The sequence below is a fragment of the Anolis sagrei genome, chromosome 2, assembly GCF_037176765.1.
Source record: "Anolis sagrei isolate rAnoSag1 chromosome 2, rAnoSag1.mat, whole genome shotgun sequence".
NCBI classification, from domain to species: domain Eukaryota; kingdom Metazoa; phylum Chordata; class Lepidosauria; order Squamata; family Dactyloidae; genus Anolis; species Anolis sagrei.
Window position 1 is genome coordinate 195,199,691 of NC_090022.1, and position 21,112 is coordinate 195,220,802.

The 21,112-nt window shown below is 43.3% G+C and overlaps 1 protein-coding gene across 4 annotated transcripts; it reads left to right on the forward strand.

Annotated features, from left to right (window-relative positions):
* The first annotated feature begins 1,846 nt into the window (after positions 1–1,846).
* Positions 1,847–20,693, forward strand: HOPX (HOP homeobox). Of its 4 annotated transcripts, none has more exons than XM_060762709.2 (3): positions 1,847–2,040; positions 15,350–15,518; positions 19,338–20,693. In XM_060762709.2, the coding sequence occupies exons 2-3, from the start codon at positions 15,375–15,377 to the stop codon at positions 19,413–19,415; spliced, it is 222 nt and encodes a 73-aa protein (XP_060618692.1). In that variant the 5' UTR covers positions 1,847–2,040; positions 15,350–15,374; the 3' UTR covers positions 19,416–20,693. The 4 variants fall into 4 exon arrangements, with proteins under 4 accessions (XP_060618692.1, XP_060618690.1, XP_060618691.1 ...); XM_060762707.2 differs by having other exon boundaries at positions 1,847–1,962; XM_060762708.2 differs by having other exon boundaries at positions 1,853–2,362.
* The last annotated feature ends 419 nt before the right edge of the window (positions 20,694–21,112 follow it).

Sequence of the window (21,112 nt, forward strand, 5' to 3'; positions counted from 1 at the left end):
TAGCAGAAGCTAGGGCTGATTGCGGAAAGTTTAACCCACTGCGCCACTGGGGGCTCCATAGTACTTTATTATTTTTGAAGTAAATTAAGTAGTATTCCGTCCCAAAGGTCCTGTCCTAGATATACAACTGGATAGAACCAAAATTATTATTTTAACTATATTTAATAATTGACATCAGTTGATATACCAGATATACATTTGGAAGTTGTAGTTGCTGGGATTTATAGTTAACCTTCAATCTAAGAGCATTCTGAGTTCCACCAATGATGGAATTGCATCAAACTTAGCATACAGAACTCCCTAACCCTAACCGTAACCCTAACCCATGACCAACAGAAAATACTGGAAGGGTTTGGTGGGCATTGACCTTGAGTTTTGGAGTTATAGTTCACATCCAAAGTTAGGCGATCCCTCGTAGTTTGAGGATGATGGTCCTCCAAGTTCGGTGTTCTGGCAGTGGGTCCGTAGGTGACTGTGGAGCCCTATTCTTGATCTGCATCTTCTTCCGCAATGAGGGTATTGGTTTCCAGGTGGAAGGCGGTCTCGGTTGAGGTTGGCTTGATGCGCCTTCCTCTTGGCACGTTTCTCTCTTTCACTTTTTGTGCCTCTTCAAATTCTGCAGCACTGCTGGTCACAGCTGACCTCCACCTGGAGCGCTCAAGGGCGAGGGCATCCCAGTTCTCAGTGTCTATGCCAGAGTTTTTAAGGTTGGCTTTGAGCCCACCTACATCCAAAGAGCACTGTGAGCTCAAACAATGATGGATCTGGACCAAACTTGGCACGGATCCTCAATATGCCCAAATGTGAACACTGGTGGGGTCTGGGGAAAATAGACCTTGACATTTGGGAGTTGTAGTTGCTGGGATTTATAGTTCACCTACAATCAAAGAGAATTTTGAACCCCACCAATGATAGAATCGGGGCAAATTTCCCACACAGAACCCCCATGACCAACAGAAAATGCTGTGTTTTCTGATGGTCTTTGGCAACCCCTCTGACACCCCCTTGCGACTCCACCAGTGGTTCCAACTCCCAGGTTGAGAAATGTTACTCTATATCAGGGGTCCTCAAACTAAGAGTCAGGGGCCGAATACGGCACTCCAAGGCCATTTACCCAGCCTTAAGTCTGAAATGACTTTAAAGCACACAACAACAACAAAAATCCTATCTCATCTGTCAAAAGCAGGCCCACACTCCCATTGAAATACTAATACGTTTATATTTGTTAAAATTGTTCTTTATTTTAATTAGTGTATTGTTTTTAAGTGTTTTTGCACTACAAATATGGTATGTGCAGTGTGCATAGGGATTCATTCATGGTTTTTTTTTTTCCAAACAATAATCCGGCCCTCCAGTAGTTTGATGGACTGTGACCTGGCCCTCTGTTTAAAAAGTTTGAGGACCCCTGCTCTATCTCATAACAATCCTTTGAAGACATTCTTCTAGGTCGTCCCTCCCACTCTGCTTCTTCCACACTTGCTAACTTTCCTCATCATGGACTTTGGGCAGAGATGTCAAGGTGTGGCCCTTTCCTTCCCACCTGCAGCCGAGTTCCCCAAGTGCCAGGCAGGTAAGTCATCACACGTGTGTGCCTCTGCTCAACATGTGACCCCATTCATGAACCAAAAAACCCTCTTCCGTCCTTTCCTTTCGGTGCGCTGTGCTCAGATGTCAGGGTGTGGGCGGCAATAGAGTTAACAGCTTTTGTGTCAGAGCTGGCATTGCAACAGGCCTGTATGTTTGTTTGGGCCATGTATATTTCATCCCCAAAGGGGAACAACATGTGGTTAATTGGGCAAGTCAGGAGAATGACACTTGTAATGGCAAAAGTCCAGCGGAGCTCATGCAAGTCTGCTTTGGCAGCAAGGCGTTCTTTGGAAAGGAGTGCAGCATCCTAGAAAAACTCTTTCCCTTTCTCTCTCTCTCTTTCTGCCTCGCTCTCTCCATGATACATCAAGCTCGGTGAGCGGAGCCAAGAACCCACACCCTCTGTGCTCTCATTCTTCGCCTGCTTGTGAAGAACACGGATTTATTCTTTTGGTGAGAAGGGGAGAGAACGGCAACCTAGAAGAGAGGAGCAGATAGATGTGGAGGCATCCCTCCCAGAAGCAAGCTGGCTGGCAAACCTGAATTGCCAGCAGGGAGAGTGACTGAGCAGCCAAGCAGCTGCCCCGAGTTTCAGCCTACTTGTGGTGCAGGTTTTTCAAGTCGCACGCACCTGCCTGTCACACACGATATATCTTATTTATTTTTATACGCACACACATATATAAGGGTGCCGTTTGAGGTAGCCACCTACACAGGTACTTAAATATTCACCCAGAACGCCAGCTGCTTGAAGAAGATCTTGGTTGCTTCCCAGGTAAGTGCTTGGCTTGAAAGAATGCATTGATGGGATCAATAGCGCAGGCTGGAGTGGATGGTCCTCTTCAGGGATGCTCCTGCCCAGATGCAGGCAGACAGCAAGGCATCAGGAGGATGTAATAGAGCCAGGGCTTTGAGTGAAAGGACTTTGAGAAGATTTTAGAAAAGAGGAAGTTGGGTGTTCCCAGGTTGCTTGTTTCAAGAGAGAGAGCTTTTCGTTCCCGACTTTTTTGCTGCGGCTTCTGTTGCTGTTGCATTTATTCTTGAGCCCATAAAGCTCTGTCCCACAACCAGAAGGGGTAAAGGCTCCTTCTTTGGAGGCTTTTAAGCACAAGCCATCTTTCGTGGCTGGAATGTGCCCAGAGAAGGGCAACTAAAATGGTCAAGGGTCTGGAGAACAAGCCCTATGAGGAGTGGCTTAAAGAGCTGGGCAAGTTTATCCTGCAGAAGAGAAGGCTGAGACAAGACATGATGAGGGCTATGGATAAATATGTGAGGGGAAGTCATAGGGAGGAGGGAGCAAACTTGTTTTCTCCTGCCCTGGAGATGAGGATGCGAACAATGGCTTCGAACTACAGGAAACGAGAGTCCACCTGTATGTTAGGAAGAACTTCCTAACTCTGAGAGCTGTTCAATAGTGGAATTCTCTGCTTTGGAGTGTGACAGACTCCTTCTTTGGATTCTTTTGAACAGAGGCTGGATGACCATCTATTGAGGATGTTTTGAATGCGATTTTCCTGCTTCTTGGCAGCGGGTTGGACTGGATGGCCCATGAGGTCTCTTCCAACTTAAGATTCAATGATTCTATAACAAAGTATTGTCCAAGGCTTTCATGGCCAGAATCACTGGGTTGTTGTAGGTTTTTCGGGCTGTATGGCCATGTTCAGAAGCATTCTCTCCTGACAAACCTCACAATCTCTGAGGATGCTTGCCACAGATGTAGGCGAAGCATCAGGAGAGAATTCTATGACACTTTGGAAGACATTTTCTTAAAGTGTGCTGATATGAATGTGTCTTCCCGAGTAATGAATACTTGAATAATTATTTTTGACAATAACCATGCGATGGTATTAAGTATCAAACATCATTACATTGCTGACATGAAATTGCAGTTATTATATGACTACTGCCATGTACAGGTGTTTATTATATGGCTGCTGACATTAAAAGGATTTAATATTTGCAAAAGCAAAGAACTGTTCCAAAGCAATCACAGATTGAATTTCATATTTAAAACACAAGTCTAAATTTATATCCAATATTGAATAGACTCTTTCCAGTTTTGATTAGGAAAATGGAAAATGTCCAAATTTGGTTTATTTCTGAACATTTCTGAACACTGGGTTGCTGCGAGCTGCATGGCCATGTTCCAGAAGCATTCTCTCCTGATGTTTTGCCTGCATCTATGGCAGGCATCCTCAGAGGTTGTGAGGTCTGTTGGAAACTAGGGAAGTGGGATTTATATATCTGTGGAAGGTCCAGGGTTGGAGAAAGAACTCTTGTCTGGTTGAGGCATGTGTGAATGTTGTAACTGACCACTTTGAATAGCATTTAATGGCCCAGCAGTTTCAAGGTCTAGCTTCTTACTGCCCGGGAGGTGCAGTTTGTTGGGAGGTGATTAGCTCTCCCTGATTGTTTCTTGCCTGGAATTCTCCTATTTTTTAGTGTTCTTTATTTAGTGTTATGATTCCCCACCCTGGACATTCTTCAGATATACAAACCTCAATTTTCTAGTTTCCAACAAATCTCACAACCTCTGAGGATGCCTGCCATAGATGCAGGCAAAACATCAGGAGAGAATGCTTCTGGAACATTGCCATACAGCCCGGAAAACTCACAGCAATCCAATGATTCCAGCCATGAAAGCCTTCGACAATACATTTCTGAAGGCTGCTTTCAAAACATTGTTAATCCAACTTCCCTGAGCTCCTGGAAGTTTAATGACAGCCTTGTCAGAAGATGAATGCACTCAACATTTGTGAACAATTGTTTATTTTCAAAGCATTGAATGGAGAGAAGAAAGAACACACTATGAATAGCCAAGCAAATTTGAGTCCCTTCATGTGCAAGCTTTTAGTCCTTGAAGTTTGATCAGTCCGGAACTGCCTAAATGTCATAAAGGCATAAGATCCCATACGATCTTGGAAGCTAAGAGGGTCATTGATGGGAGACCACCAGGAAATATCAGGTGCTGCAGCCTATATTTGAAAGGAAAGGAACTGACGGGATCTGGGGATTCCTTGACTTAAAAATGTTACAGGATTCCTGGGGTCATCATGAATCAGCAGCCAACTTGAAAATGCATAAACACACACAGCTAGACAAACAAGTTTGCTTCTCTATCTGCCTAGAGTGTTTCCTTTAACCATCATCTAAGTAGTAATCGATGAATGACATACATTTTAGTAGCAAATCGCCACTAACCATCACGGGTAATTAGCACCTAAGTAGCTAGACAGAAACTTAGAAAGGAGATTATATTATATCCAAAAATTGTATATTGGAAAGTTGGAATGACTCTTTCTGATCAATGCTGTTTGAGTATCACTTGTCAAATGCTGCCATTGTTGTTTCTTTGGTAACTGTCCCTGTGTGGTTTTCGTATATTGAATGGAGCCGCGGTGGTACAATGGATTAAACCCTTGTGCTGGTTGAACTGCTGACCGGAATATATATATATATATTGTCATGTCAGGAGCAACTTGAGAAACTGCAAGTCGCTTCTGGTGTGAGAGAATTGGCCGTCTGCAATGACGTTGCCCAGGGGACGTCTGGATGCTTTGATGTTTTTATCATCCTTGTGGGAGGCTTCTTTCATGTCCCTGCATGAGGAGCTAGAGCTGATAGAGGGAGCTCATCCACCTTTTCCCGGATTCAAACCTGTGACCTGTTGGTCTTCAGTCCTGCCAGCACAGGGGTTTAACCTACTGTACCACCGGGGGCTCCTACCTGAAAACTTGAAGGTCAGCGGTTCAAGTCTGCAACACTGGTGAGCTCCCACCTGTCAGCCCCAGCTTCTCCTGCAATATATACTGTATTGTATATATATTGTATGTGTATATATATACATACAATATATATTATATGTATAGCTATCTGGTAAGCCGCTCTGAGTCCCCTTTAGGGTGAGAAGGGTGGCACATAAATGTCGTAAATCTATATAAATAAAAATGTAATGTTAATTTCAGTTTTTAACAGAACTCAAAAACCACTGGATGAATTGACACCAAATTTGGACACAATATACATATCAGGTCAATGAGTGACCATCACTCATAAAAACACTGGAAAACATAGCAGAAAAGACTTTAAAAGCCAAAAAACAAAAAAAATACAATCCATGCGCAAAACCACATATATACACAAACACACATATATACACACAAAAGACACATATACACAGACAGGGCCACAGCAATGTGTGGCAAGAGACAGCTAGAAAATAAATAAATAAACAAACCTCCCACAGGATGGTAACACATCCGGGCTTCCCCTAGGCAACGTCCTTAAAGACGGCCAATTGTCTCACACCAGAAACAACTTGCAGTTTCTCATGTTGCTTCTGACACGATCAAAAAACAGTATATTGAATAATTCAAGAGGGAACACATGAAATAATGTGCCACGTAGTGAGAGAACCATGTGGTCATTCTCTATAGAGGGAATGGATGTGTTTCCCTATACAGATTCCCTGAATTCCACTATATATGTCTAGGGGTTGCCAGCCGTTTGCTCTGCAGAGGATGGAAAAAGCAGGGGAGGCTAAGAATAGCAACTTGAGCCATGAGTTGCAAGCAGCATGATCCACGGCCCATTGAAAGATTGTGCTGAACACAGCAGGGCGGCAGACTGTGGATGCATTATTCAGGCATGCCCTTGTCAAATCAGGGCAAAAGAAAAAGGAAGCCAACAACAAGGTTTCTCTTCCCAATGAAATTAGATGCCTGCCATTGTTTCGGCAAAGCAGCCACCAGCCAAATGCCTCCCATTCAAATGAGCCCTTCCAACAAACAATATTTGTTTGATGCGCTTGTGGCCGTTCCCTAGGCAGCCTCCACAAAGGCCGGCAGCAAGAGGAGCTCCGACAGGCAGGTGCCCGGAAGGGCTTGGCAGGGCTCTCCGGGTGAGTCCAAATGAGGGAACAGAGTGTCTGTCAGGTGTCCTGTTTCCACCTGTACAAAGATGCCAGGCAGACACAGGGCACCTTTTCAGAGTTCACCTGGGGTGAGGGGAGGGAATCTAAGCAAGGATTGAAGGGCCACTCTCAGGCAGACTCATAATTATAATACGGGTGGGAAGAGCATATGTTTGCAAAGTCATAATGATAGCGCAGCAATGTTCTCAATGCGGATCCAAGAGTGTCCTTCTTAAGCAATGAGGCCTCTACTTTTGACATACTCACCTAAAAAAGCAAATCCATTTTTCCATAGCAGTTCTGTTGTTCCATATTAGTTTGGTTATATCAGCATTTCTCAACCTGGTCAGGACCCCTGGGAGGGGGGGGGGGGGTTGCGAGGAGGTGTCAGAGGGGTCACCAAAAATAATCGGAGAACACGGTATTTTCTGTTGGTCATGAGAGTTCTGTGTGCCAAGTTTGGCCCAATTCCATCATTGGTGGAGTTCAGAATGCACTTTGATTGTAGGTGAACAATAAATCCCAGCAACTACAACTCCCAAATTTCAAGGTCAATTTTCCCAAAACTCCACCCATGTTCCAATTTGGGAATATTGAATATTCGTGCCAAGTTTAGTCCAGATCCATCATTGTTTGAGTCCACAGTGCTCTCTGGATGTAGGTGAACTACAACTCCCAAACTCAAGGTCAATGCCCATCAAACCCTTCCAGGATTTTCTGTTGGTCATGGGAGTTCTGTGTGCCAAGTTTGGTTCAATTCCATCATTGGTGGAGCTCAGAATACTCTTTGACGGTAGGTGAACTATAAATCCCAGCAACTACAACTCCCAAATGTCAAAATCAACCCCCCCCCCCACTCCACCAGGATTCAAATTTGAGTGTATCAGGTATTTCTGCCAAATTTCGTCCAGTGAATGAAAATACATTTTGCATATCAGATATTTACATTACAATTCAGAACAATAGCAAAATTACAGTTATGAAGTAGCAACGAAAATAATTTTATGGTTAACCTTCAATCAAAGATTCAGGGAAAGCATTTGCAAAGGAGAAAGGGCAGGACTAAGAGAGCTTAAGTATTTCTGTGACTCAATTGCCAGCATTTCCCTGCAAGTGCCCCTCAACTCCTGCATTCCCCTGTTATCTCAGTGAACATGGGGTAAGGACAATATGCATGCCAAGATCTTTCCTTTGACCTTCAGTGTGGAAGGTCAGTGAGCTACCCAGAGCAATAACTGCTCCCTGTTCTAAACTTGATTTGTGTGTACGTCTGCATGTCCATCCTTACATCCGCCTATCCATTGGCTATGACCTCCTGAAATGGACATACCAACTCACAGTGGTCACTCTCCATCCACAGTGTTAATGGGGAAACGATTCCCATGATGAACACTAATAGGACTGGTTCTGACTCAAGGCACAGTTATTGCCATCCCAAATACAAAGTATGATTGTGACCCATTCTGAAGCTACCAGGTCAAAAATTTAACTGACTTGAACACAACTTTACTAGCCCAAACTTGAGGATGCGTACTCGGGGAACAATTGAACTGTGTTTTGCTCATAACTTAGAGCACTGATTGTGCTGACTGGGGGATACTGGGAGTTATTATCCAAAACCAAATTCTGGATTTGCTGTTGAGTGTGCATACACAAATGCATACTATGGGTCTGGTACCAGGACCAGTACTATAGTACATCCAGGGTGGTACAGTAGTTAGAGTGTTGGTCTTAGAAGTGAGAGATCTGGGTTGGAGTCCTCACCAGTCATGAAACTTACAGTGTAAGTTCAGTATCTTGGCCTGAACTACTGCACAGGATTACTGCTGTGAAGTAGGCCAGGCAGTTTCTCAAGTCGCTTCTGTCACTATATATATATGGTAAAGGTTTTCCCCTGCCATTAAGTCCAGTCGTATCCGACTCTGGGAGTTGGTGCTCATCTCCATTTCTAAGCCGAAGAGCCGGCGTTGTCCATAGACACTTCCAAAGTCATGTGGCTGGCATGATTGCATGCAGCACCGTTACCTTCCTGCCGGAGTGATACCTATTGATCTACTCACATTTGCATATTTTTCAAATGCTAGGTTGGCAGAAGCTGGGCCTAACAGCAAGAGCTCACGCCGCTCCCTGGATTTGAACCTGCGACCTTTCAATCTGCAAGTTCAGCAGCTCAGCAGTTTAACCCACTGTGCCACCAGGGGCTCCATATATATATATATATATATATATATATACATACGCACGCACGCACGCACACACACACACACACACACCTGTGAAGAGAAAGTAGAGGTGAACCATTTATGACACCTTGTGCTCTTTGGAAGAAATGCAGGATATAATTGCAGCTAACTACCAGTGGTATAGTTGCGTGTTAAGATGACGCTCTTGCATCAGGGATGCAGATGGATGTGTACTGTGATGCCAGGTGAAGCCCAGGTGAAGAGGATGATGTAGGTGACCATTGCCGGTTGTTAGGGTGGATCTGGAGCTTCTACACACCTGTTGATCTCCCAGGTGCCACACAGACCAGCAGAACCAGTGTCCAGCCTCCTCCGGCAAGTGGTTGCCAGCTGCAGGGTCGAAGCATGCATCGTGGATCAGTGGGTGGGTCAGGCCAGGCAGAGTGGAAAACAAGTTGCAGAAATCCACTTTGTGGGTGTTCCCTTATCAACAGATTGATCTGAAAGAATTAGCATGGTATAATCTTTTTAGCACATTGCATGTCCTTCAAAGAATAGAGAAGCAGTGTTTCATTGTATGGGGAGAGGAGGTTTAATCCTTTCCCAACCCTAACCTGTCCCTCAACTCAGGGGGCTGGAAGAAACAAAGCAACATTAGAGACCAGGAGCTCATTCCTCCTTTTAATTTTCAATTATTTGTTTGTTTGATATGTATCAAGAGTACGCCAGTGTGGTGTAGTGGATTGAGCATTGGACTACCATTCTGGAGACCAGAGTCCAAATCTCCACTTGGTCATGGACCATTAAACCCTACTCCCACCCCAAGTGACCTTGGGCAAGTCACTTTATCTTAGCCTTATAGTAAGGCAAAAACCAACCTCTTCTGAACAAAACATGCCAAGAAACCTCTGTGATAGTGATGTACATCAATAGCTTGGTCTTAGGACTTCATCAGATGCACAGTTCTCTGGGTCTTCTCCCCATTTCTCTCCGCTGCCGAAATAGAGTCCTATGGATTACATCACATGATGCAGGACAACTTCCAGTGGGACACTGTGGGACTCAATTTCAGCAGCATAGAGAAACAGAGCCCAGAGAATGCCTTTTGACCCAAAGTGGGGAGACACAGGGGAAAGATGGACCTGAAGGGGGAAAGGACATAGGATGGCAGAAGACGGACCTTGATGAAGGGAACAGAATAACATGGTTCCCTCCGCTGTCCACCGCTTTCCCCCACTTTCCATCCACTCATGTGATGATTGTTACAGTAAGTTGTAACAGGATCAAGTGTGTGTGTGTGTGTGTGTGTGTTAAAGAAAACTTTATACTGTTGATTGTTATGTGCAGTTGCTAATGTAGGTCAACTAGTAGGTTTGGACCACACCCAGTGGGGTATAACTGTATGGGTTTTAGAATACAGTTCAGCTTTTGCTCTGAGGAACCTTTGCTCAGGCATTTTGCTCAACCATCTCTACTGCTCTCTCATTTGGATGAAGAAGCCTTATTCTGTATTGCTTACAATGGCTATGTAAGTTTGTTGCACTATTTGTTTTTGTTTGCAATATTGCAAACTTATGTTTTAACTCTGCTGATAAGAGTAAAGTTTTTCTGTTCTTTTTCCTCTTGCCTGGGTGCAATGTTATTATGTCTTCTGCATTGGGCCTGTCTAAAACACGCTAGGTCATAAACTACTTGAAGGCACACAAAAACAACAGCAGCAGCACAAGGCCAAGAGGGTGTGACATCTTTGAGGTCGCCCAGTGGGTTTCCATGACTGTTTAAAAAGGGAGAGAAAGTTGGAAAACAGAAAAACAATGAGTGAGAGTAAAAACTTTATCTCCAGAAAAAACTTTCTGAGGACTTGAAATGTAGCTCTGTTATTCTGCCTATTATAATATCCCCCCTCCCAGTTTCCAGCCTGCTCTTTCCTTGCTAAGCAAATGTCTCATTTGGTTGGAAGTGGGCACCATGGTACTTAACGCATTGCCAAGAGCCATACAGCAAATTAATATGCAGAGCCAAACTTGGCCTACTCCTGTCTTAAGCAAGAGGCTCCTCATATGCCAGGGCAACTATTGTCTCCTCGGGGCACAGAGGCTACCAAAAAGGAGCCAAGAAAGCACAGTGTTGACAGAGAAGAGTGGCCAACAAAGCTGTGTTCCCTGCAAGAGAGGTTGGACTGGGATTAAGTGTCTATTCATGACTGGGAGCGAACAATCCCCAAACAACTGTGGGTGAATGAACCTAGTGTACTCTGGTGAGCTACCCTCAGGCATGCCAGGTCAACCAGTTACTGTTTGTCATTCCCTTCATTGCGCTGAGCAGAAAACATTAATAAATCTGCATTTTTAGGGAGTGCATTGGAACAGAAAAGGAAGAGAAAGAACAGTGGCTTCTAGTTTCTGTGTACCTGCATGTGTGCACATTTACCTTCAAGTCACTTGCTGGCTTATACCAACTTCATGAATTTGATAGGGCTTTCTTTGGCAAGAAATACATAAGAGATTTGCCATTTGCTTCTTCTGAATTACCGTCCACAGCACCAAGTATTCATTGGTAGCCTCTCATCCAAGTACTAATCAGCTTTAACAGAGGACTTCATCACACTAGAGCATGTATCCACTTTAAATCCAGTTTCTACCTCCTGCAAAATATGTGGGTTTGAACATTAGTGAGGCTCATGACCTCTTTGGCTGAGCAGTTTAAAGGTCCTCCCTAAACTACAATCCCCAAATTCTGCAAGAGGCAGCAACTGGATTTAAAGTGGATCTGTGCTCTGGTGCAGCGTTTCTCAACCTGGTGGTCAGCACCCCTGAGGGGGTCACGAGGGGGTTTCAGAGTGGTCGCCATAGACCATCAGAAAACATATATTTCTGATGGTCTTAGGAACCTCTTTGTCAGAAAAGGCTGACGATCTCGCCGCCTGTCCTTCGCTTCCTTTTTGGAAACAGATGGCAAATCCTCCCACCAAAAGTCCCCCTCTGCTGTGGTTGGCCGGCCTCTCAGCCAAGGGTGCGCTATTTCGGAGACTCCAACTTAGGAGGAGAAAGCAGGTATCCTCGGTGCATGGCAGCGTGGTGCGCATGCATGGGCGAGCATAGGAGATGGAAGGAATCCCTTCAAGGAATGGGGGTTGTGTGGGAAGTTTGGTCTAATTCAATCATTGGTGAGTTTCAGAATGATCTTTAATTGGAGGAGGAGGAGGAGAGGCAAATATTTATTTGTTGACTTTACCGTATATCTTGCCTTGAATTCTAGCAACCACTGGGATGATGGAATATAGACAAGACTCCTCGCTTTATTTTTCTTCCTGGAACTCATTTAGAAGCTGCCATTTGTATTGATAGGATTATAATATCAGTGAGTTGGAAGAAGAAAACCTTTTATCTCTATGAGACAATTTCCTATATTTCTATTTACTCCAAAGTATGCATTCAGCTTGGAATTCGGACTGCACAAGGACTGAATTTCTGTTACCTAGTGCTACCTAAAATACCATTCTGTGGGAGTTGTTTACTGCAGCAGCTTTGTGATTGATTTTTCCAGGTTCTATATATGGAGAGTATAATGCTATGGTGTCACAATTTATTGACTTCAAGCCTGCATTGCCGATCAAACTGGAAGGGCCAGTGTGCTGTCTCACATCCATACCAACAAAGACATGAGTTCAACTGAAAGGCCGTAATTCTCTTGGTGTCTTATGTATGCATTAGTTCCACACAGAGACAGTTGACCATTTTTGCTTCGTGCACAATGTTTACATTTAATCATGGAGAGAAAACCAAATGAGGTACAATTGGGAAAGATGGCTAACACTCGAAAAGACAGGATCAGATTTCAAAATGACCTCAACAGATTAGAGACCTGGGCCAAAACTATCAAAATGAATTTCAACAAGAAGAAATGTAGGATACTTAGACAGAAAAAACAAAATGCAAAGATACAGAATGGGGAATGCCTAGCTCGACAATATTCCATGTGAAAAAGATCTTGGAGTCTTAATTAACATCAAGTTGAACATGAGCCAACAATGTGATGCAGCAGCTAAAGAAGCCAATGAGATTTTGGGCTGCACTGAAGGAAGTATAATGTCTAGATCAGTGGTTCCCAACCTGTGGGCCACGAGACCTAAAATAACGTCTGTGGCTCTAGAGTATTAAATATGGTTTTCTGTGGGTGAGCAGATGGCAACTCCTGGGTAGCATATGTTCTGTATCAGAAACTAGAGCTGATATGGTCAGAATCAGCACCCCAAAAAAACCAAACCAAATCTAAATTGACCAAAAACTGATTCGTAACCCTTTTGGTACTAACATTGGAGAGTGGTCCCTGGTCAAAAAAAGGTTGGGAACCAATTGTCATGGTGTCCTTCCATTCTACTTTGGTCAGATCTCACCTGGAATACTGTGTCCAATTCTGGGTGTCACAATTTAAGAGGGATATTGACAAGATATATGTAGGGGAGGGCAACAAAAATGATTAAAGTTCTGGAGACCATGAATCCTTATAAGGAGCGTCTTAAAGAGTTGGGTATGTTTAGCCTGTAGAAAAGAAGGTTGGGCGGAGACATGATAGCTATGTATAACTATTTAATAGGATGCCATAAGGAAAAAGTAGCAGGCTGTTTTCTGCTGCCCTGGAAACTAGAACTCAGAGTGATGGATTCAAATTACAGGAAAGGAGAATCCACCTCAGCATTAGGAAGAACTTTCTGGCCGTAAGAGCCATTCGGCAGTGGAACTCTCTGTGGTGGGAAGCTACTACTTTGGTGGTTTTTAAACAGAGGCTAGGTGGCCATCTGTGTGGGACGCTTTGATTGTGCTTTTCCTGTGTAGCAGAGGGTTGGACTAAATGGTCCATGTGGTCTCTTCCAACTCTATTATTCTAGGATTCTATCACTGTGTATATGCCAGTCAACAGTGGAACTCTCTGTGGTGGGAAGCTACTTCTTTGGAGGTTTTTAAACAGAGGCTAGATGGCCATCTCTCAGGGGGCGCTTTGATTGTGCTTTTCCTGTGTGGCAGTGGGTTGCACTGTTGCCATTCCACCCAAGGGTCATGTAGCACCATCAAAACCTAACCTGATATGGGATTTTGGCCACAGTGTGTATGGATTGTTGAGAAGAAAGAGCTGAAGTCTACTTGCTTGTCCTCTCCTCAAAAACAAATATTGGTCTGCCAAAGTCCACTCCCACCCCTTCTTTTTGGTGAGGCATCAAGACCAAAACCAATGCTTGCTAAAAGAAAAATGATGTTAAAGAGACATAACAACAGATCCAGGAAGAAAGCATGGAAGTATATGGGCACCTCTGTCCTGGGTCCTGGAGTGAGGCCTACACTCTCCACATTATAGTGACATGATGAGTGGTGTGGGCCAGAAAGCACAACAAAGACCCCATTTCTGCCACTGTTATAGCACCGAGTGCTTTGTTTGTGGAAAGACTTGACTTTTCAAGGGTATAAAAGGCTTCCATGGGGTTGTTTTCTTCTGTCACACTTTCTCTGAAGGCCCAAAAATTGCCACATAGCATTGTGCCCAGACATTTAGATGGACCTGAAGACAGGCAGCATAATCGATTTATTTTATTTTCAGCTTTGTTCTTTGAAATTAACCTTGAGAAAGTTTTTCTTCCCTTCCCTGTGCCAGTTTTGCTGTTTCTGAAACGCTGATATAGTTGATGCGCAGCAGCCTTCACGTAGTAATTCATACCTGTGGTGCTCATCTCAGACAATTGCATTTTGAAGAAGGGAGAGACTGTGAACAGTGTCAGGAGAGCAAGAGGCATTAGTGCTCAAACATTTTAGAAACTTTTATTTCCAAACTATGCCAATATAGGTAAAGTTTTCTTCCCCTTGAGTTCGACTCTGGGGGTGGTGCTTATTTCCATTCCTAAGCCAAAGAGCCGGCATTGTCCATAGACACCTCCAAGGTCATGTGGCCAGCATGACTGCATGGGGTGCTGTTATCTTCCTGCAGAACCGGTACCTATTGATCCACTCACATTTGCATGTTTTTGAATTGCTAGGTTGGTATAAGCTGGGCCTAATAGCGGGAGCTCACCCCACTCCCCAGATTTGAACCACTAACCTTTCAGTCGGCAAGTTCAGCAGCTCAGTGGTTTATATGGGATTCCAATGCTAAACATCCTAGGCTTGGCTGGAGTTTGAGATGACTTTATTTGTAAAGCTCAAAAAGCCATATTGCTTATCCCAATTGAAAGAGCCATTTACTGAAGGTCACACAATCTTGCTGAAACAAGATGAACCACCTAGCAGGCCAAGCACCACTTCCTCTAGACTTGGCCAAACCTGCTAGGAAGGGCAAATCTTCCTTTCCTCCCTTGTTGAGTTAGTTGAGTGTAACATACTCAGCTGTAGCATCATTGCCATACTTTGCAGGCTGTGGACGGCTGGGAGCTAAGTGGGTGAAATTGGGATTCTCTAAGACCAGCAGCTGAGAATCCAGAAATAGAGCAGATCAGCTGCAGCTTCCCTGTTCAATGCATGGGAATTGGAGGTTATGCTATGTCTGAACACTGGGTGTTATGTTTTGATACCTGTCAAGTCATCAAAAAGTGACTTTGGTCAAAAGTATCTATTTAGCTGAATCAAAACCTTGGCACAGAGTCTGACTCGGGAGTCTATATTTCTTTTTCTGCATCTCACAGTCATCACCAAACTTGTGGAGATAAGATGTCAACGGAAAAGGCTGTCAGTCCCACGGAGGAACAGGTGGAAATCCTGGAGTACAATTTCAACAAAGTGAACAAGCACCCTGACCCTGCTACCCTTTGCCTTATTGCTGCCGAGGCAGGCCTGACCGAGGAAGAGACCCTGGTAAGAACACACCTCTGGTCATCTCAGATTGACTTCCTTTTGAATTCAGGCGGCTACTCTCTTCCTTGCATTGAATGTACATAATGCATTTGCCTTTCATTACAATGGGCAAGTCAGACATGTGATTGTGTTGTAACAAAGATTTGATAGTGATCTTTGGAAAGTGTGAACAACCCTGAGTCCTCTTCAGGGTTGAGAAGGGTGGTATAAAAAACCCACAAATAAATAGATAAATAAATAAATAATATACTGTTCATTTTAGGATAAAATACCATTGAGACCAGCGTGATGTAGGGATTTCAGCACTGGACTAGGACTCTGGAGATCAGGGTTCAAAGCCTTGCTCAATCATGGGAACTCTGGCTCGATCAGTGGTTCCCAACTTTTGGACCTCCAGGAGTTTTGGACTCCAACTCCCAGAAATCACACAGCTTACCAGCGGTTTGGAATTGTTGGGGCTGAAGCCCAAATCACTTGGAGGCCCAAAGGTTGGGAACCACTGGGCTAGATGATCTTGGGCAAGTGATACTCTCCGACTTAGAGGAAGGAGATCCTCTCTGAACAAATCTTGTATGGACAACTCTGTGATAGGTTAACCTTAAAGTTGCCATAGGCCAGAAACAATTTGAAAGGACATAACAAGAACAAAACAGTGAGGCCTAAAGCCTCTAAGAAAACTCAACCATCTCAATGTTACCAGCTAATAGTTGCCCTGAGTAATGGATGGTCCCCATCTCCAGTGTCTTCACTCTTTATCACCATACTGAGGAGCTCAATGGGTTAAACATGAACCTAGTGTGAACCTATCGTGAGGTTTCCTTGGCAAGAGAAGGTTTGCTTTCCCCTTTCTCTGAGGCAGAGAGAGGATGATTGGCCTAAGGTCACCCAGTAGGTTTCCAAGGCTGAGCAGGAATGCCAACCCTGGTCTCCAGAGTCACAGTTCAACACACAAATCATTACACCATACTGTCTGGGGTTGGACTGGAATATGCTCCTGTATTTCTAATGGTTATGTAGAAGAGTGAATTTCAGTGGTCATTGCTTGTTACCTAGTTATATGGTGAGGTTTGGAGAATCAAGCACCAAGAATCTAAAATAACCCAGACCCAGTCTAACAGGATTAGATTTTCCTATGGTGAATTTCTCACCCCTGCCATTCTGCCCCACAGTTTAGAGGTTTTATACTTCTATCAGCAGCTGCAATTAAAAGTGATGAATGGGTAAATGAGTGAGGTGGATTCTCCATGACAGGGAGGATTTTAAGACATAGGCAAATCATTAGGCCAGGAGGTGAGTGAAAATTAAAAGGATGCACCCAAACCAGGTTTCTTTATCAAGGAAACTAGCACCTTCCTTTGAGTCACCTCCTTCAGATGTTCCTCAGATCTTTTCTACACTGCCATATAAAATCCAGATTATCTGATCTGAACTGGATTATATGGCAATGTAGATCTATATAATCCAGTTCAAAGAAGATAATACAGATGATCTGGTTTCATAATCTGGATTATATGGTAGTGTAGAAGGGGCCTCCATAAGCCAAATCCAAAAATAAATTGTACTTTTTAGCATTGTGAGTAAAGCTCATTATCTTAAAAAAGCTAATGTACATATTTTAGTTCTTCTGCATTTTTGCCGATAATCCAGAATAGTGTTTATCTTTGCTTGAGGAGTTTTTCCTTTCCCTATATTAAGTACATGTCTGCTGTTACTTTATCTGCTGTCTAATCTGCTGATTATTTATATTGCAAGAATATCAGCCCGGATGTCTTACTGGAAACCAAGTTCAGAATTTCTTCGCAAGCTTGCCCTCTGCTTTTGGCAGGCTTCTCTAAAGAAAGTCATAGCTTCTTGGGTGGGGAAAGGATCTTTTTTTAAAAGGCCCGAGTTGGATCATGCCATCCTTCCCACAACAGCTTTTCTGGAGAAAAAAGGATGGTCACTTGTAGGTCAACTTTTTAATTATATGAGATAGATCCATATATTTTTATTTCTGAAACATAAAAGCCCTGGTTTAAAAGTCGTTTTGGCTGTTTGGACTTGTTTTCAAATGTGTTTATCCTGTTTAGATGATTTTATGTTTTTAATCTGGAATTGCTTATGCTGTTTCATTTGGACACCACAACATTTCATGGTAAAGAGTGGGATTTAAATATTTCAATAAATAGGCTAAAATATATTCCCCACCAGGAATTGTATCCCTTCAATGTACTTCTGTTCAGACACAGGTTGGCGATCTTTATTGATGCTTTCCTTTCAGCTCAAGATTCTCAACCCCTTGGGGTCAGATAGGAGAAGGGCCTTTTAAAAGACTGCTTTCGTGCCATCTCCTAAGGCAGTGGTTCTCAACCTGTGGGTTCTCAGATGTTTTGGCCTTTAACTCCCAGAAACCCCAACAGCTGGTAAACTGGCTGGGATTTCTGGGAGTTGTAGGCCAAACCACGTGAGGACCCACAGGCTGAGAACCACTGTCCTAGTGGGATTCTCTGCTGGATCATTAACCTCCCAGGGAAGGAAGGAGCCGTTCTGTCCACAGAAGGCTTAGACTGGGTTGAATCCAGTGTGTGGTTTCAGACACCCCTCCCCTTGTCATGTGATGTAAGAATAAAGCAGGAATGATGTAAGAATGCAATGAAGTGGCAGGACAGACTGAACCACTTTAAGCTGCAACAAGTGGGCCTTCCTGTTGTGAAAGATCCCTTATATCCAAAAAGCCATCTCCCCTCCCTTTTGCACACAGAAAAGTCATCTGTGGATTTGTGAAGGTCTTTCCTTTTATATGTATTTTTTTTATGTACTTGCTGGAGCTTTGCTTTTTCTTCTTAGTAATGGGTGTCCAAAAATGTAATTGAGTCCACCTCTGGTATGGAGTTCAGCTCTCTACATTTGTGGGTTTCACTTTTGTGGATTCGGTTATTCGCAAATTTGATTAATACAATCCCTCTAGGACAGTTGTTCCCAACCTTTTTTTTTTACCAGGGGCCACTTTGACCAGGGACCATTTTGACCAGGGCCACTCCACCAGGGACCACTTTGACCAAGGACCATTCTCCAACATTAGTACCAAAAGGGTTACAAATCAGGTTTTGGTCAACTTTAGATTTGGTCATTTGGGATGCTGATTCCAAAAATTGCATTGGATAGACCACATCAGATCTAGTTTCTGATACAGAACATATGCCATCCAGTAGTTGTCATCTGCTTGCCAACAAAAAAATCCATATTTAATAAGCCTCGGCACTATAAGTGGGTTTCGCAAGACCAGTCGCTCTTGTTGCAATGGTGTAGTAACGGTGTGGCCACGGATCACATTTTAGTTCTTGGGGACCACTGGTGGTCCACAGACTACTAGTTGGGAACCACTGCTCTAGGAATCCCTCGGTCTTCTAACATAACTCTAGGGTTAATTTCTGTCACGGAATTGTGCTAGAGGGCCTAAGGATTTCTAGAGAGAACACTTCTCTAGGCATTAGTAAGTCCTCAAGTGTGACACTATGGTCACCTTCCAGTGGAAGTTGATCACTGAGTTGTGCTGGAGAATGTAGAGATAACTAAAAAGGTGTTCCCTCAAATAAAAAAAAAAGTTTTTTCCACATTTGCAGAGCCCCTGTGCCCTTAACCCTAGCAAACATGGAAGGCTGACTGTACTCTCACTTTTCCTTGTGCACAAATGCCCCAATCATAGTCTACCCCATCATTCTGCCACATTGTCCTTTCCTTGCTCACACTGCATTCTCAGAAGCTCATCATTAAGTAGCCTTTTATCATTATGTCTTCATTGTGACAAGTGTCTCGATTTGTCTATTTCTGTCATTCCAGAGATGGTTCAAGAAGCGCTTGGCTGAATGGCGGAAATCCGAAGGGCTCCCTTCCGAAAGCGGGTCTGTCAGAGACTGAGTGGAACTTTCCTTCTAGATACAATCCTGGGAAAACTGACTGCTCAGTGATTTCTTTCACTGTGTACCACCACATTTCTATCAGAACTCATTCTTCGCCTGTTATTTAACCAGCTGCCTTATTTAAAATGTATATAACTGATGCGTGAGGAATAATTGTGCAAAAGTTTATGTACCAGTTGAGGTATTCTCCAATCTGGGACTAATATACATGAGCGGATTGAATAAATACATGCATAACTACTTATATATTATGCCCCACATTTTCAAAAGCAAGATCAGTACAAGGGAGCAATTGCAATTGTTTATAATATGAGAAACAAAGGGCTGTGGCATGATTTGGCCCAGTTTTTGGGTATGGGGATCTTCATACATGCAAGTAAGAAGTTCTCCAGGAGATGAGCTGGCAATGTCCCCAAACAAGAAAAACTCAGTTCCCTGAACCTGTGAATGTAAGAAGTGTACTTGGTGCCATTGCAACTTCCAACCAGAGTACAAATCCGAAAGAAAATAATTTTTACATTACGCCCCATCTGGCACTGTGAGCATCCTGTGCAGGCTGCTTGCAGTCAGACCCTATACCAGGGGTCCTCAAACTAAGGCCCGAGGGCCAGATATGGCCCTCCAAGGTCATTTACCTGGCCCTCACTCAGCGTCAAGCTAAGTCTCAAACGAGTTGAAAGCACACAACAACAATCTTATCTCATTAGCCCACATTTTCCATTGAAATACTAATAAGAGTATATTTGTTAAAATTGTTCTTCATTTTAATTATTGTATTGTTTTAAAAGTGGGTTTTTTTTGCACTACAAATAAGATATGTGTAGTGTTCATAGGAATTCATTCATGTTTTGTTTTTTTCAAATTATAATCTGGCCCTCCAAAAGTTTGAGGGACTGTGACCTGGCCCTCTGTTTAAAAAGTTTGAGGACCCCTGCCCTATACAGACACCTGCATTGCTAGAACATGCCAAGTGCATTCAGTAATGTTTGGATCCAAGGCAGCCAGTTTCTCCTCCTCTTCCTCTCTACTCAGATTCCTAGACCAGTTGGGTAAGCAACGTATTATTAAGAGATCTTGGAGTACCACCTATCCCTGGCATTCAAGCATGCATATCAATGCTACCCCCAAGGACTGGAACATGCCTATATTTCATTGAGCATCAACTACATGATCATTTGTGCATGCTGATACAGTCACTGTATTTTCATTGGTTTTCCCATTACAGCAATAGGAATATTTCCTGGCACATATTAATAAAATCCTATGTTTATGAAAACTGAAGAAGCATGTCATTGATTTGTCAGTTCTATCTATTATTATTAACTATATCATGTCAACTTGGGCATATTGTGACCGTATAACTGGGATATAGGGTCACAGTAGGTCTTGCCAAATCAGGGCTGTGGCTTCATTAATTTCAATCCAGTCAACTGTTATATGGCCTTCCTATTTTCCTACTACTTTTTACCATGTCAAGCATCATTTCATTTCTGAGTGAGAGTCTTTTCATGATATGTCCAAAGTATGACTTTCAGTGGACTGCTGTGAGTTTTTCAGGCTATATGGCCATGTTCCAGCAGCATTCCTTCCTGATGTTTCACCTGAATCTGTGATTGGCACTTTCAGAGGTTCTCTTGGTTTGCTCTAAGACCTATTTATTTGTTACCAGGACATTTGAAATATGTTGATTTTCTT

Coding starts and splice junctions, on each gene's coding strand:
- HOPX (XM_060762707.2), top strand. Junction 15,519..19,337: donor TGACCGAGGAAGAGACCCTG/GTAAGAACACAC, acceptor CTGTCATTCCAG/AGATGGTTCAAGAAGCGCTT.